Below are 18,257 nucleotides of genomic sequence, written 5' to 3'. Positions count from 1 at the left end.
ACAATGACAGCTGCCCCCTATAAAGAAGCTTGTGGGTTGGTTGTTAGGGTATTATTATTATTATTATTATTATTATTAATAAATTATTATTCATAAGTATTCATTAATAATTACGGAAGTTAAGTGAATCTTAAAGGAGAACTAAACCCTAAAAATTAATATGGCTACAAATTCCATATTTTATATACAGAACTTATTGCACCAGCCTAAAGTTTCAGCATCTCAATAGCAGCAATGATCCAGGACTTCAAACTTGTCATAGGGGGTCACCATCTTGGAAATGTCTGCGACACTCACATACTCAGTGGGCTCTGAGCCGCTGCTGAGAAGCTAAGCTTAAGGGTTGTCGCAAATTTACAAGCAGAAAATGAGGTCTGTCTGTAATATAAGCTGATGCTAAAGTACAATTATAGTACTGTACATTGTGAGTCAGTCCCTAAGCTCAGTAAGTGAAAGCAGCACACAGCATGTTCAGTGAATCAGCAGAAAAGAAGGTGGGGAGCTACTGGGGCATCTTTGGGGGCACAGATACTGCTAAAGGGCTGTAGTTGCCTTGGGCTGGTACAGAAGCCCAAAACAGAATGTACAAATTTCTAGCCTACTTCTTTAGTTAAGCTTAAGTTCTCCTTTAATAAGAGAAAAATTATCTCCTTTTAATAATATATTTAAACGTTGCCACTTTTGTTCAAATTAACAATTACATTCTCTTTAGCAATGTCAATAGGAACAGTAACAGATTTGAATATGACAAGTTTATACTGATAAAGCAACATTTATTTTGAATTCACACAGCAGGCAATGTTTTCCGATATCCAGAAAGCTCTGGATTAGGGGATGGCCATCTTCTATAGACTCCATTTTAATAACATTTTTTAATTGATTAATTTTTCATTCATTGATTTTTTGATTCATTTTTATTTGTAATAATAAAACAGTACCTTGTACTTAATAGTAAAAGTGTCTGAATACATATCGATGTCAAAAAAACCTGTTGGGCATATTTAGATAAAATATGGTCCATCATAACCCATCTATGTGTATGGCTTGTTAGAAAGAAACTTCTAAATGTTTCTAAATCTGCTTCTAAATGTTTCCACAAGTGCATACTAAATGTCATGTTTATGATTTATTCATACAGATAACTATCATATACAGGCCTATCCGTATGAACTAATTACAAAGAAGCAAGGTATGTTTTTCATAAAATTAATAAAGTGTTAAGGTTGAATAAATTGTTGAAACAAAAGATTGCTCATCAATAGTACATTAACATTCTAGCAGAATTTTCACCTCAGACTTGGTAGCACACACATACTGGAGATAGACAGGTAACAAAGTGCAAACACAGCATCGTATTGCCAAAATAATATTCACAGATAGGGGCATATTTATTATGTGCTTTTTTTCTCTGTGCATTTAATAAAATGTGAAAATTCAACTTGTCTATCTCCACCAAAGTTTGATGGATACACCATGGGTACATATGCTATTTGCTCTGTATCATTTGCCAAAATGTGTCACATAATTACACCATATAAAAGGAATGAAATGGTTACAGAGACTGCTGTATCAGTATGTGAGCAAAATATTTTACAGATAGCTAGGGTAGCAAATAAGTGCTCGCTGGCAAAATATGTGGAATATTAGCATAGTGTATATAATGTAGGTCATTTTTCATTTTGGCATATATAGAAATGAAAACAAGAGATCAGATTACATCAGGAGTGTTCTTGCCTTCCTCTCCAGCTAGACTATATCACAGTGCATCATCAAGACCCATGTCTTAGTCCTCTAGATCAGGGGTGTCCAAGAGGTAGCTCGGGATCTACCAGTAGACTTTTAGCTTAGCTGGTAAACAGTAGATCTCAAGACACTGTCAACAAACAGCTCATCTAAATCACCCTCCTATTTCATGCTTTTCATTCAAATATTTATTATGTTAAGGTTACATAAGACATAGTTGTTTGTTAAATATAACAATATACATTTTCTCAATAAATCAATATATATATATATTGATTCCATGGAATAGAATGCTAACAACGATTTTATGGATGTAGATCCTAATGGGACAACATCACTAAAAGTAGACCTCACATTAGCAAAGAATGGGCACTCCTGCTCTAGATATTCATACACTTCCTATACACTTTACTTCACAATCAGCAGAAGACTTATTTAGACATGAGAAGAATCAGAAGCTGCAATCTGCAATGCTTATAATTAGTTTCTCCCAAAGCCTGTTTTTGCATTAAAGGGGACCTATCACCCAAAAAAAAATTATTCCAAACCCTATTTTATCATGTTAGTCAAGCAAAATGAACTTTAATTACACTGTATAAAATATTTGAATCTTGTTTTCATCACTCTGAGAACTCATAATTACAGCAAGCAGGCAGGAACCATTTTGTGGACACTGTTATTAAGACAAGCCTTGCATCATCTCAGAATCTTGTTTGTGCACCACAATGGGGGACCTGATATCCAGCCTCATGCCCTGGCTACACAATTATGGTGAAGAGACCAGGGGGAATGTGGGGAGAGCAGTTACATCTAGAAAGTGCTGAATGGAAAGTGTAAGTAATTGCTTGCCCCGCCTCTATGCCTAAGGCATAGGGGAAGGGCAGCCAATATTTGATTGACAGATGAGATTTTTAAATGAGTTTTCAACAGCTATGAGCACTTTTATTATACAGCTTTTTATGGCTGGGTCACAGCTCTACTTTAAAAAAGAAAATATCATTCAAAACACCTTTCCAATATAAAGTAATTAAAAATAAAGCTAAAGTTATATGTATATAAAATTGCTGTTGAAAGCAATATCTGTCTATCTGAGATTTCCACCATCCACCATTCAAGTTAAATTCTGCCTTACTCTTCAGTTGTGTGGAATTTTTAGGGACATGTTTATCACAGAGTGAACACTCACTTTTACCCTTATTTGATAAATATGTCCCTAAAAATTCCACACAAGTTAATACAAAGAGGTGTAATTTCACTCTGGTGGACTGTGGCAATATCTAGTTGCTTAAACTTACAAATGCATACTAAAGGCATAAACTATTTTTTTTCAATTCCAGTCTGCATGCACAGATACAACTGATGAAAATTTAGAATTAATGTATATTGCATCCCAGAATTATATTTGCTTACATCATGAGATAAACATTTTTGGGTGGACATTCCCAAAAATGTGGAGAACACGAATCAGGTAGAATCAGCTGTTAATGCCAGCATTAAAGGGGTTGTTCATCTTTGAGTTGACGTTTAGTATGATGTAGAGTCTTATTCTAAGACAATTTGCAATTGGCTTTTATTTTTTATTATTTGTGGTTTTTGACTTATTTAGCTTTTTATTCAGCAGCTCTCCATTTGCAATTTCAGCAATCTTGTTGCTAGGATCCAAATTACCTCAGCAACCATACATTGATTTGAATAAGAGACTGGAATATGAATAGGAGAGGCCTGAACAGAAAGATGAGTAATAAAAAGTAGCAATAACAATACATTTGTAGCTTTACAGAGCATTTGTTTATAAGCTGGGGTCACTGACTGATTTGAAAGCTGGAATGAGTCAGAAGACAAAGGCAAATAATTTTAAAAAACTAAATAAGTCACAAACTAAAAAAAATAAGTCACGAAGACCAACTGAAAAATTGCTTAGAACTGGTCATTCTATAACATACTAAAAGTTAAGCTAAAGGTGAACCACTCCTTCAAGCAAGTACAGTTCATTTATTGTAAAGCTGCCTTTTAATAGCTCTGAGACTGAACATATTATGATTACACAATGTGACAGAAGGATTTCTAATAAAGGAAAAGTGATTCAGATCCCATACTTTTATTCCGATTTGTTAGTAAACTAAAGAGATTTCCACCACTGTTAGGGGAAGTTAAATTAGAAGATGTTTATAGAACTACAGAACAAAACAGTAACAAAGGAAGATTATGAAAACATGCTAACTCAGAGGAATGGCACATGATACATTTTGATTCCCAATACCAGGGATAGCAAATAGCAACACAGAAATGCTATGTATGTTATAGCACATAGATAAATACCCCTAAATTCCACAGGTTTTTTTCTCTTTTCCAGCTGATGTTAGTATGTGTGCCACTGCTCCCAAACCACCATACTCCCAGGATTTAGAAGCAGGAAATATCCCCTATAATAATGACAGAATTGTTGAGATACAGTGCAATTCAAATTATCGACCCTTTGGCTCAAAATCCATCAAATGCCAGAAAGGCCAATGGCAGTCACCCCCTCAGTGTATTGGTGAGTATGCAGGTTGATTCATTTTAACAAATGTGATATTTGACATATGAAATGTAATATTCAGAAGAGACTGGGTTTCAAAGCAAAGATTAATGGGTATATTATAATAAGCATTTACAAAAAAAACATGCATTGCTTTCAGTGCATACCACCCTGATCCTATTTATTATTTTTGGTAACAATTGAATAACGGGAAGCCTAGGGACTGGGTGGTTTATAGTGTACTACAACCCTCAAAAGAACAATGGGGCAGAAGAAACTATCACAAATTATTACTATTATCTATTTAACAAGATCTGAGAAATAGATATTACTGGTACATGATCCATTATCAAGAAATCTATCATTCAGAAATCTTAATTTGAATAAAAATATAAAAATGTTAACATTAATTTCCTTTTTCTCGGTTATAATAAAACCATACATTGTACGTGATCCAATCTTAGATATAGTTAAACTTTATTGGAGAAAAAACAATCCTACTGGGTTTAATTAATGTTTAAATTAGTTTTAGTAGACTTAAGGTCTGAAGATCCCTTTTATGGAAAAATCCATTATCCGAAAAAAAAACCCAAGTCCCAAGCATTCTGTGCCCTGGCTAAACTATATATTTTGTCAATAGGATCTTATTTAGAAATATTATTGTTTTAGTTGGTGGAAACAATCTGTGCATTTTTATATGCTGCGCTAACTTATAAACATGTGCTGACTTGCTCAATTAAATTTCTATAAGTAGCCACCCAGGACTTTGCTGTATTTTTCCGAATGGACTGTTGAAAACGAATTGTTGAAGCACTTAATTGCACTTAATCATCTTTAATGCTTTCTTTAATATACTGTTCTATTTTTGTGCTTCTTCGATCAGAAACAGAATTCACCAGATAACTTTAGGAAAGATCTCTTATCTTATTAAAATCACTTAAAATCACATCATACTGAAATAAGAAGCTTTCTAAATACAATTGTAGCGCTATGATAAATTGAGTGGCACCATCTCTATTATGAGCTTACTTTCAAAAATAGTTGAGCCACGGATGAGACCTTTCTCTCAGGTGCAAGCCCTTGCAACGATGTGGAGGCAGGGTGTAGTGCAACTGTAACAATTTGCTTAAGCACAAGAACTGGGAGTCAGTGGTTCTTTTATGCTTAACCAGGAACTGAGTTTATTTACAACACAATCCACAATGGAGTTCATAGAACATAGAGCATAAAGGATAACAATATACTCACGGCAGAGTTTCCTCCTCTAAGGATACAGGGGCAGCTTCGGGCCTAGAGGCCGCATCAACTTGTAGGAATTCCTCCTCTCATAATGGGGAGGGGGCCGTAATGGCAGCAAACGGGGGCCGTAATGGCTTGTTGGTTACCCCAGGTGCAACCAGCACTGCCACCATTGAGTGTGTGGGCGTCAGCTTTGCCAAAATGTCAATTGGGCTTTTCAATGGGGCAGAAGCAGGGGTAGCATTCTAGGCATGTGAGTAGTTTAGAGATGCGGAGAAGTTTGGAAGGAATGGGGTCAAGTGGGTAGGTAGTAAGGTGAGAAGAAGCCAAAAGTGTTGAGACTTCCTCATCGGTCACGGGAGAAGGAGCACAGAATAGACTGGGAAGTGTGGAGGAAGGGTGGTGGATGTCTAGGGGGCTTTAATAGTGTAACGTCACTTCTGGTTCAATTTTGTTTTTAAAGTGCTCAGTAATATCTTTGAGCAGAGACAGATGTACACAGAGGGAGTGGGGAAAGGGCAAGAAGGAGAAAAGTTATGCAGGTTTTTTTAGAAAGAGACTTAACGAGTAAGTAAAGTATGTTTGTATGGCTAGGAAAAGGCTGGTGTTATAGGGCACAGGACAGGTTTGTAGCTCCAGAAATCAGATTCTAACCGGGATTTGTGCCAGAGATGCTCAAGTGCACGTGAGTATCTTTGGTGAGCTTTTGTATGAGCAGTATGCCAAGGTTGAAGTGGTATGATGCATTTAGTTTTGGCAGGAGCAAGCATATTAAGGTCAGTGGTGAGTGTGCTGTAGTACACAAAGGTAGCCAAAGACCTGCTTCATGCCTTTGCTGCCCCTGACCTCCCTCTTCTGGCCTCAGCCGCAGTAAATTAAAAAATGCATACACAGGTGGAGTGGCGTTCTGATGTGGGGCTGCAGCTGGGGTGGGGGTCCCAGAGGGGGCTTTGCTGCAGGGGCGAGGGACCCCTGAAACAGCAGCCCAAGTGGGCTCCGGGCCCCCCAGTTCAACTCAGCTCTGTCTCTAACTGGTGCAGAATTGCCTGGAGTACTTACCCCAATGACAATCTCCTTGTTGGGGCCAAGGACTGTCCTTGCTAACTACAGATATCTAACTACCTCTGAAGTGATTCTATAATACCAAACTCTTACTTATCTTTGTCCTAATAAAATACAGTCCGCCTTAAAGTCCTACTTGCCTGCTTGCCTTGCCACTAGATCTGTATAGATTACAAGAGGAAGTGCCCAGATCAGACATTCTATTCTATAGGGAATTCCCCTACAGGCCAGCCTTATAGGCTGGTACCACCTGCTGGCTGACTAACATATTGCCTAATTATGTACACTGTTATAAATCTTTATTTCACATCCTTATAAACTAGTAACTTTAATTGAGGTGCAGTGCATATAAAGAGTATAATTTCTTGCAACACAGCAAGAAAATGTACAGCACAGGAATATCAAGCATTGTAGCTTTTTATATCGGTTCTTAATGAACTGCCATAAACATGCATGGGATCTATTTTCCAAAATAAGGGAAAGTAATTTTTCCATGGAATCCTATTTAATCACTCGGTTCTTCTTATAATAATAATAATAATAATAAAACAGTAAATTGTACTTCATGGTAACTAAGGGTGCATAAATTCATATTGGTGGGAAAACAGACCTATTGGAGTTTTTTAATGTTTAAATGTTAATAGTAGTCTTAAAGGAGAAACTAAACCTGCCACAAATACAAGCCCCCATCCACTGCTCTCTATTGACCTCCCGGCCTCTCTGTTCCCTACCTGCAGTGTCTGTTATAAGAAAAAGCATCCCTGTTAGTGAACCTGATATATAGGTACAGAGTAGCACAGTGGAGTTTACCGGCGGCATCTTCTGTATATTCAGAGCTTGCTGTCACATGCAGAGTTGAAGCTAGCCTGGGGATTAGCTTCAAAAGCATATTGGCCAGCAAGTTCAGTAAACTTATGTGAAAACGAAAGATACAGAAGACTCCACTGTGCTATTCTTTCCAGTGGGAACTTTAGCCCTAAATATATGAAATTAAATAAGAGGCAGTGGAACTGTAGCCCCAAATATATAATAAAAGATAATGGTTATTAAACCATAGACCCCCTTGACCTTCCAAAGAGCAGGTTATCTGAAGCCTGGATAATTGTAGAGATCAAGCCAGAAACAATAGCTGTATGAAAGCCAGTGGTATATCTGGGGCAGGGGAACAGACCGTAGGGGGACCAGACCATGGGGTTCTGCTTCCTCTATAGCCATTTGACTCCTGGTGGGACATTCACTAAGAATCGTAGTTGCGCTGGCGTCCGCTTTGCTGCGTTCGCCGCACTTAGTCAGGCATATCTTTGCCAGCGCTCTGCAAATTCACTAAAATCCGAAGTTGCGCTCAGGGGTAGCGTAAGGTTGAGAAGTTGTGCTAGCGTTGATTCGCCAAGCAAATCGAAGTTACGCTAGCGATGGTCAATTTGCATACAGCGCCAAATTCAAATTTCGATGGAAGTATTCGTAGCAGCACTACAAAAGCCTGGGAAACCTTCAAAACATCAAATAAAGATTTTTTTTTGCCCTACGCATGTGCCCACTGTATAGTTAAGTTGCCATGAGTTAGGAAATGTAGGGGGGAAGGAGGGGAGCCCCTATCTACTCTATTGCGCTTCGCCTGGTCTGAGGTGGTGAAGGAAGTCTGGTGTAAAAGGTAGCGTTCCGAACAATGCGCGCGTTAGTGAATTTGCGTAGTTGCGTCCGTTGCGCAAATTCGCCAGGCATAAGGGTGCGAAGTAACACTAGCGAAGTTACACCAGTGTCCGTTAGAGAATTTGCAAAGTAACGAAAATGCCCTACGCTAGCGAATTCACGCTAGCGTTAGGCGCTTAGTGAATTTGCCCTCAGGAGTCAACGCTGGTTGCTATGCATGCTACACATAACACATAATGGCCTCTTTGTATGGCAAAGTGTAGAAATTTTTGAAAGTCTACATGTATTGGGACGTGCAAATAAGCATCCTTTATATCTATGGCCGTAAAAAAAACAAAAAAAACCCTTTTTCTACATTTGCAATCACTGATCGCAGTGACTCCATTATGAAAAATGGTACGGAAAGGAATTTGTTTAGCAACTGATGGTTAGAAAGCGGCCATAGAAGATGTGAATGAGAAAAATTCTCTGCCTTTCTATCCATCGGATCTTCAAAGGCTGTCCCGTCTTCCAATGGTATAGTGGTACGCTTAGCCAATCTGGCGATGGGAGCATCCACCTTGGTTATTGTTTCCCATTTATCTCTGAGTTTGGTCAAATGGGTACAATATATTCATTATTTTATCATTGATCGGTCCGCAGTTAGGAGTCTTCCATTCTTTACTAATAACATCCTGTACAGTGTCATGGACTGGGAAAAGAGTCTGGAACATATCTGCTAGAAGAGAATTAATAGCTTCAGAATGAAGGTTCAACTGCTCGGAATCTTCCCAGTCTGAATCCTAATCTGGCATAACCCCTTCTTCCTCTGATGAAGATAAAACCCCCTCTGTCTGAGAGGAATGTTGTGTAGGTTTGGATATTGAGGATTGGTGAGCCACTTTTTCCATTGCTGATGACATTGTCAAAAGCGATGACTGAAAGGGTAAAAACCAATCTGGGATCTGTGGGTCAGAAGTAGACTGGGAGTCTGATCTTGGAAGGGAGTCTGTCCTACCTTCTGTATGAGTCTTGCGTTTTTTATGGTACTGTTGTACGTCCTTATCCTTATGTCTAATAGTTATTTCATTTGAGGCTGTGTCAGAGCCTGATTGCAAGTCTTGTGTGTTTTAGATAGGGATGTCGCGGACTGTTCGCCCGCGAACTAGTTTGCGCGAACATCGGGTGTTCGTGTCCGCCGAATGTTCGCGAACGTCGCGCGACGTTCGCCAATTTGGGTTCGCCTTAGCTGGCACTTATTTTTGACCTCTCACCCCAGACCAGCAGATACATGGCAGCCAATCAGGAAGCTCTCCCTCCTGGACCACCCCCACACCCCCTGGACCACTCCCATTCCATATATAAACTGAAGCCCTGCAGCGTTTTTTCATTCTGCCTGTGTGTGCTTGGAAGAGCTAGTGTAGGGAGAGAGCTGTTAGTGATTTGAGGGACAGTTGACTTTGCTGGCTAGTAATCTACTTGATACTGCTCTGTATTGTAGGGACAGAACTCTGCAGGGATTTGAGGGACATTTTAGGTTAGGTAGCTTTGCTGGCTAGTAATCTACCTTCTACTGCAGTGCTCTGTATGTAGCTGCTGTGGGCACTGCTGCTGATCTCTCATCTGCTGACTGCTGCCTGTAACCCAATAGTCCTTGTAAGGACTGCTTTTATTTTCTTTTTTGTTTTTTTACTTTGCTACTATAAGAGCCCAGTGCTATTAGTCTAGCTGTGTTGGGGAGTGGGACTGGTGTGCTGCTCCTAGTAGTTCAGCACCAACCAGAGTAATTTTTTTTTAATATATATATATTTTTTTTTATTTTACTTATCTCACTGTTCTTTAACGTGTCCAGTGCTGTTTGCTGTTCTTCATAGTAGTGCACCAATAGTAGTGCACTTGCAGGCATTATTTGCCCAGTGTGTTCTTCAAACAACGGCCACCTAGCTGTGTGAGCTTGTTCACATTCTGTCTAAATATCAATAATAATACCGTCTCCAGAAACACCACCTGAGTGACGTTTTTCAAGCAGCAATAATATATTCCGTATCCACTGCTGTAGTGTATACGTTGACCTTGCAGGCATTGTTTCAATTTGTTTGCCCAGTGTGTTCTTCATTTTCAAACAACTGCCACCTAGCTGTGTGAGCTTGTTCACATTCTGTCTAAATATCAATAATAATACCGTCTCCAGAAACACCACCCGAGTGACTTTTTTCAAGCAGCAATAATATATTCCGTATCCACTACTGTATACGTTGCCCTTGCAGGCATTGTTTGCCCAGTCTTTAACCAAGTGCCACCTAGCTGTGTGAGCTTTTTCACATTCCGTGTCCAGAAACATCACCTGAGTGACGTAGTGTGATTTCTGCCCTTTACAGCACAAAACGCAGCGCTGTGTCAACAATGTATTTTTCAGAAACATTTTTGCCCTTGATCCCCCTCTGGCATGCCACTGTCCAGGTCGTTGCACCCTTTAAACAACTTTAAAATCATTTTTCTGGCCAGAAATGTCTTTTCTAGCTTTTAAAATTCGCCTTCCCATTGAAGTCTATGGGGTTCGCGACGTTCGCGAACATGTTGTTCGCAAACATTTTTTCCGACGTTCGCTACATCCCTAGTTTTAGAAGGGTCAGACGCCATGTTAGGCTTAAGACCAAAGCAAAGACAGTATAGGTATAACTGGAAGCAATATTTGTAGTAGTAACAAGGAATAGCCTATGAGGCAGGTATGCTGCTCAAAAAAAATGTGATTTGCACAACATGTTTCGAGACTTGTGAAGTGTAAACTGGTTAAGTGCAGAAAGAAGCTTTAAAATGTACAACAGGATATGACATCACAGTATCCCATACTCTCAGTGCCACCCTCCCCCTCTAATTGAAAAAGGCGCATATAGTCCAAAATTCATCCCATAGTCCAAAATAATCCAAAACAGAAAGCCATATATCCAAGGTGATAAAATCCCTTTGGATGTGGAAAGTGCTGTAATAAAACAAGTTAATTAAAATCACACCATAAAACACCATTCTTGTTAAGTAAGATTCTCACGGTACTGTCACATAAACCTTTTGACCTACCACTTACTCGTTACTGACAAATTACTTGTACAAAGCGAAATTTAGCAACAATAGCAGATAACATAATATATCAATGCCCATACTTTACCATTAGCTGTATTCAATATTTCACAAAGGGACTAGGGCAAGGGTTCAAGATGTGTAAAGGTACAAAACAAATGTATGATTATTATATTTATAAAAAACATTTTACACTCCAATTTTCATTCAGACCTTTAGGTGTAACTGTTTCCAATTTTTTAATCCAAAACATCTCTCTTTGCTGAATCTTTTGGAGTAGATTTCCACCTCTGGGTGGCACTTTTACTACTTTGAATACTAGCCATTTTAGTTGGGTTACATTGTGCTTCATTTCAAAGAAGTGTCTAGATACAGATGTATTTGTGTATGTATCTTTTTTTATAGTTACGAATGTTACCCTGCTGTTCTTTTATTCTGGATTTAACTTGTCTGGTGATTTGTCCAATATAGACCTTTCCGCATGGACATTTCAGGAGATACACATTACGTGTTTCACAAATGGCATAGTTATTAAGCTGTAATGGGACACCTTGTGTGGGGTGATTCATTTTATCTCCCTTAATGATTGATGGGCAACACAGGCAGTTTAAGCAATCGAAAGTGCTTTTTTTCGTGGTACTTAAGAATCCCTGTGTGCCTCTTGTTGGTGGTTCTATTTCAGCTGGGCACAATGTATCTTTGATGCTTTTCCCTTTCTTATAACTGAAGATTAATGTCTTTGGAAGTACTCTCCCAAAAGTTTTGTCCTGTAGTATAATTGGCCAGTACCTGCGAATTATATGTTTAATATCTTTGCTATGGGCACCATATTTAGAGCGAAAGGTAATTGTGTGTTTCTATCTTTTTCTTTATAGGTAAGTAAGCTTTCCCTATCTGTCTGGGACACTTCTAGGGCATGTTTCTTAATGTTTTTTTGGTTATACCCTCTGTTAGCAAATCTTTTTATCAGCCACATTTGTATATTGGCTGTTGTCGGATGAAATCCTGCGTGCTCTCAGGAATTGACCATTTCTGATTGTTTTGATAACGTTTGGTGCATGATAGCTGGTTGCATGTAAAATGTTATTTCTGTCAGTTTCTTTACAGCACAGACAGTGTGAATCTGGCCATTACTTATCTTTAATTGGACATCCAAAAAGTTAAGTGTGGTACGCCCAATTTCTGTAGTGAATTTAATGGTTTTGTGTGCCTCATTAGCTGTTCTGATCATTTCTTCAAACAAATGTAACGGGCCTTTCAATAACACCAGAATATCATCTACAAAACGAAAATAGATATGTAGTGTACTTTCTAGTAACAGTCACCCCTGCATAAAAGGTATAGGTATAGACAGTGTGGTAAATATTAAGAGCAAAAGGCGTATTTGCACAGATAGAAAAAAGTAAGCTGTACAAGCCGCAACTAGCCTGAAACAGGGACGAACGAGAAAATACATTTATTGGTTAAATAAAATTTTATATAGTAAAATTATTTGCAGTGTACACAGTGCAGTTTAGTAATAAAAACTACGCCATAAAAATCTTGACAGAATCCCCTGAATGACTTAACCTTGACTTAACCTTGAACATTTCAGGCAGTATAAAATAGATTACACCCTTGGTTTTAACTTTTTTTTCTAATAATTTAGAAACATTTTAACACTGTACCATTATATTGTACATAACAGTGAATATTTAGTTTAATATATAATGTAACTATGTTATTATTTCAGTAAAAATAATAGAAAATTGTGTTTATTTAAAGAAAAACGTTATTGTAACCAACCACCTGGAATAAAAAATGGACGTATTATAAAGGAGAAAGAATGGCATTCCAGTGGTGAAACGGTGAAGTACCAGTGTGACCCAGGTTATGAAATAAGTGGGTCAAGCGAAAGTATGTGTTTCATGCAACAATGGACAGCACCTCCAGTTTGTAAAGGTAAAAGACTGTAACACTCATTTACAAAGATAGGTGCAACAAAACAGTAAAATGTGTGACTTCTGTGCAGTAATGTAACTAGAGCACATAGGGCCCAGGTGCAGGCCGGGCAGCCAGAACCCCCCCCCCCATCCCCTCTCTTAACGAAATCTTGGAGCCGTTAGCGCAAGAATCCGGCGGCCCCAAGTAGTTCCGCCACCGCTTTTGTTAGACACACATGTGCAAAAAAATTTTAAGGCCAGCACACATAACAAATTATGGTGCACACAGAATTTTTTCTAACCTAATCACAAAATATGTGCACATAAAATATTTTTTGTTATGTTGCTGTAAGGCAGGGACCACAAAATATATATTTATTCCAATATTAGAGAAGCAGGCAGTGTTAAAATGCTTCATTGCCAAAGAAAATGCACAACAAAGGACAGGGGTGGTGGTGCATATATTTATATTTACTAGGTTAAAAACTCTATTTTCATTGTATTAAGCCTTACCCAGTTAAAACAAGTGAAGAGAAAGAGAATGGTTGATTGATATTATTTAAAGTTAATAAAGCATTCTGCAGAAACACAGGGAACAAATATCTAGCAGGGGGGCACAAGGGGATAACAGTAGAGAAAAATGATGTGAATGAGAGGAAAAGGGTCAGGCCAGTTAGTATTGAATCTAGAATTAAACTGCTGTACTTGCTTCTTTGGTGCCCATAACTCATATATTCTGTATTCTGCCAGTCACATCACCATCCAGTGTGTTCTACTCTGATAAGCCAGTAAATCCACCTAACCATTCACCTGATACCCCAGGTCGGTGCTCTTGTTAGTAATTTTAAGCAAGTCCTTTTCTTCTACTTTTTCTTTCTTCAATAACCTCATGTACAGAAGAGTGAAAATGTCAGCTTATTTGTAAAAGCTTGGCTTTTCGCTATTGTGTACATATGTAGCCAAGGAAAGAAAGAAGTAGCGGAAATAAAAGACTCTAAGTTGCTCGCTAAAAAGAGCTGGTGCAGTTTTCTGCTAACAGGAGCACCGGCCCAGGTTATCAGGAAAGTCCTTACAATCACTACATTTGGCACCTCCTCAATGGTTTAGAATTGTGCATCTTCTAGCGATATACTATCAGATGACTTGCACAGATAAATGGAGTAGAGGCTTCGGAAATTTAATTATCATCACGTAATTATAACCTTTGTGATCTTTCTTCTTCTGAAATTCACTGGCCTGGGATACTGTTTGCTGAGCACTAAACTGGGCTTCCAAGACGTCCCCTGTGCCAAGTCTACTATGGAACGAGAGTTCTGTAATGTGCATGTGATTGCCCTTACCCTGGTGGGTATGACTGTAAGACTGGGTAAAAAAAATTTAGTGCAATATTCAGCAAACTGTATCCTACTCTGATGAGAGACAAGTAGTGATGGGCGAATTTGTCCTGTTTCGCTTCGCAGAAAAACTTGCGAAATTCGCAAAACAGCAAAAATTTCACAAAACACTACTTTTAACGCCAGCCTAATTTCACCGGCGTCAAAAATCGATGCCGGCGGCAATTTGACGCACATCTATTTTATTCAATTGCATTGAAATCAATGGGCGTTAGTTAAATTGTAGCCGGCGTCGAAAAAACTTTGACGCCGGTGAATTTTTGCTGCAGCTTCGCAAATGTATTTGCTAGAGGCGAAATGCGCAATTTCGCCGCAAATTTGCACCTGTTGAATAAATTCGCCCATCACTAGAGACAAGTTACTGTAGGGTGCCTAATAACTTGGTACTCTCAGTGATTTTAGCTTTCCTTCTCCTTTAAATCTCAGAGCTGCACACTGTTTAAGGAGAATTTGCCTAACAATTAACTATGAATATGAGTTACTGTTGACAGCATAATGTGCAGTTGGTCTTCATTTCATACCTTTCCTGGTGGGGATCACTGGGATCTGACCTTTTAGGTTGTAAGAGTCATTACAATTTGGAAAGCAGCTAAGAAGCAAAGTCAATTTTTGTTTTTTTTGTTTTTTTATAAAATCTTACTGTATATTTCACAGGTAAATCTTGTGACAAAGCTCCAGATGTTGACAATGCAGTTGTTATTGGACTCAGGACAAAACAGTACACCCATGGGGAAAGTGCCAAATACTCATGTCAGGATGGATATACAATATCTGAGGATGGTCAAGCAAAATGTGTGGAAGGAAACTGGATAAATGTACCCAAGTGTTCTTGTAAGTGTTTGAGTAATACACACTGTTATCCTGTTAGCCCTGTTAGATCACTTTAATAAATACATTTATATGTTTTACCGAATTTTGAAAAGAAAACAGGGTTATTCTATCTCTCTCCCCATGCCTCCTCGTAATTAACATACTCTTGAAAAGATTAATGAAAGCGTAATATTAGTGTGTTTTTGCTACATGAGGTATGACACTAGTGTAGATAATAGCACTCTACATGTGCTATATGTATAAATATATATATATATATATTTAAACCACAAGCGTGGTGCACTCCAGTAAATCATTACTTCATGCCAGGGTGCTGCCTTGTGTGTCATAGATAGGAATCCAAGTAAGAGGCACACTTCCAGACTTCATCATATGGTGAAAAAAAAGTTGAAATGTATTGTGTATTGGTAAGGAGCATGTAGAATGCACATAGGCATCAACCCTCCCATCCCCAAACATGCGCATCATTCAGACCTATGGCAGGCATTAAAGGAGAATGAAACCCTAAAAATGAATATGGGTAAAAATGCCATATTTTATATACTGAACTTATTGCACCAGTCTAAAGTTTCAGCTTCTCGAAAGCAGCAATGATCCAGGACTTCAAACTTGTCACAGGGGAAAGTGTCTGCGACACTCACATGCTCAGTGGGCTCTGAATAGCTGTTGAGAAGCTAAGCTTAGGGGTTGTCGCAAATTATTAAGCAGAAAATTAGGTTGCCCTGTAATATAAGCTAATGCTAAAAGACTGATTATTCAATTTAATGCTAGTTGCACTGGTTTCTGAGTTTCCATGTAGTAATTATCTGTATTAATTACTGATCAGCCTTATTGTTCTGTTTTGGTAGCCGAGGATGAGTAGAGTATAACAGTGCTTCATTAGCAGGTTCATGCAGCCATTACAAGTGAAAATCATATCATACTTACCGAGATTTTCCTTTTCTGGACTGGAACATGGCAGTGGGCAAAAATGGGTAAATCCCTCCTGCCATGCCAATGCAACTGGATATTACACAATAAAAGCTCCATCTTTAATTTCTGGAGTCTCCCCCTACGAGGGTGGGAAGACTTGCCCACTGCCATGTTCCAGTCCAGGAAAGGAAAATCTCCCTAAGTATGATTTTCACTTTTCCTGTTCCTTACACATGGCAGTGGGCAAAAACGGGATGTACAAAAGCCTCTTACACCAGTTTGCGAGGGAGGGATATAATTAGAAGATAACAGTGATTGAAGAACCGCAGTTCCAAATTTTGAATTTTTGTTTGCAAATACATCAAATTTATAATGCTTTATGAATGTGTGGAATGAAGATCACACTGCTGCTTTGCATATTTCCTCCAATGAAACTCTGGACTTGAATGCCCAGGAAGCCGATATGCCTCTAGTAGAGTGTGCTCTGATTTGTGAGGGTACTGTACTGGATTTTGCCTCGTAAGCCATCCTTATGTACATCTTAATCCTATTGGCGATGGTTGCTTTGGTCAGTTGAGTCCCTGCTTTTTTACCCTCCGGGATCACCTAGCGGGAATCTGACACTCTGAATTTTTTTATCCTTTCTAGGTAAGTATTCAGGCATCTGACAACATCTAGTGTTTTGGGTCTTTGATTTTGGGTCTTTGAAAAAAGAAGGTAAAACAATATCTTGATTTGTGTGGAAGTTAGAAACAACCTTGGGAATAAAGTTATCTGCTGTCTTTAGAATAGTTTAGAACTATTACTTCTAGCTGATGTAATAGCCAGTAAAAAACACATTTTTAGGTTGAGAATTTTTACTGGGATTGTCTCAATTGGTTCGAATGGATCGCAGGTAAGAGCATCTATGACAAATCATAAATCCCAGGGAGCTATTTGTGCTCTGTTGACCAGATTAATTTTCTTAGGTCCCAAGAAAAACCTTTTGACCAAAGGTTTCTGAGCCCAGGATACCTTGGAAAAGTGGAAGATTGCTGTTACATGACCTCTCATTGTAGATATGCTTAGTTTTAGGTTCACTCCTTTTTGTAAGAATTCCACAACATTAACTTCTGTTATATTGGTGGGGTTAAGATTATTTTCTTTGCACCATACCAAGAACTTTTCCCACTTTACAAAATATCTTTGTAATGTGCTTGTAATGTGTATAGGTTGATAATCGTGGTCCCATTTTCTCAAGAAATCATTTTGGAACATTCTTGTGTGGAATTGAGCCCATTTTACACAGTCTGTGGTGGAAATAAGTTTCCCCATTAATCTCTGACATATTTCTGCTGTTTGAAGTGGTTTCTCCAGGAAGTTGGTCACAGATTGTTGAATATCTTTTATTCTTCTTATTGGAAGACTGAGATTGAATTTAACTGTTTTAAGTTTTCACTCCCAAGAACTCTAAAGAAATTTGTTGAGATCCATCCTAGGAGATTTAAGTGTGATCTTACTATGCATATGTGGGCCACTAGCCTGCTTCTTGAAGGGGCTTTTATGAGGATGTCGTCCAAGTAAGCAAATACTTGTATCCCTTGTAATCTAAAATTTGTTATAAACGGAGCTAGGATCTTCATAAAGATTTGGGCGCCGTCGCTAGTCCAAATGGGAGTGTCCTGTACTGGAAATGTTTGTTCAAGATCTTGAACCTGAAGAATTTTCTGTGGCATTTCATGATAGGTATGTGTAGATAAGTATCTTTGATTTCTAATTTTGCCGTCCAGTCCCCTGACTCCAGAAGCTGCGCAATAGAGCGCAATGTCTCCACCTTGAAAGATGGAACCCTCAGTTGTTTGTTTAACTTTCTCAGATTGAGGATCACTCTGAATTGACCATTTGGTTTGATTCTGAGAAAGAAATGGGAGTAAACACCTTTGTATTTTTGGT

General features: G+C 38.5%; 1 protein-coding gene across 3 annotated transcripts in view; it reads left to right on the top strand.

Moving 5' to 3' along the window:
- The window catches only part of LOC121403083 (coagulation factor XIII B chain-like), a 117,279-nt gene that overhangs the window by 61,323 nt on the left and 37,699 nt on the right, over positions 1-18,257 (top strand). For 2 of the 3 annotated variants that reach the window (XM_041590627.1, XM_041590626.1), the window contains 4 exons: positions 1,135-1,189; positions 4,097-4,279; positions 13,031-13,207; positions 15,237-15,413. In XM_041590627.1, the coding sequence (XP_041446561.1) occupies positions 1,135-1,189; positions 4,097-4,279; positions 13,031-13,207; positions 15,237-15,413 (592 nt within the window). The remainder of the gene's footprint in view (positions 1-1,134; positions 1,190-4,096; positions 4,280-13,030; positions 13,208-15,236; positions 15,414-18,257) is intronic. The other variant, XM_041590625.1, reaches the window with a different exon arrangement.

Source organism: Xenopus laevis, chromosome 4L, assembly GCF_017654675.1.
Source record: "Xenopus laevis strain J_2021 chromosome 4L, Xenopus_laevis_v10.1, whole genome shotgun sequence".
Lineage (NCBI taxonomy): Eukaryota > Metazoa > Chordata > Amphibia > Anura > Pipidae > Xenopus > Xenopus laevis.
This window is presented reverse-complemented; position numbering and strand designations above follow the sequence as displayed.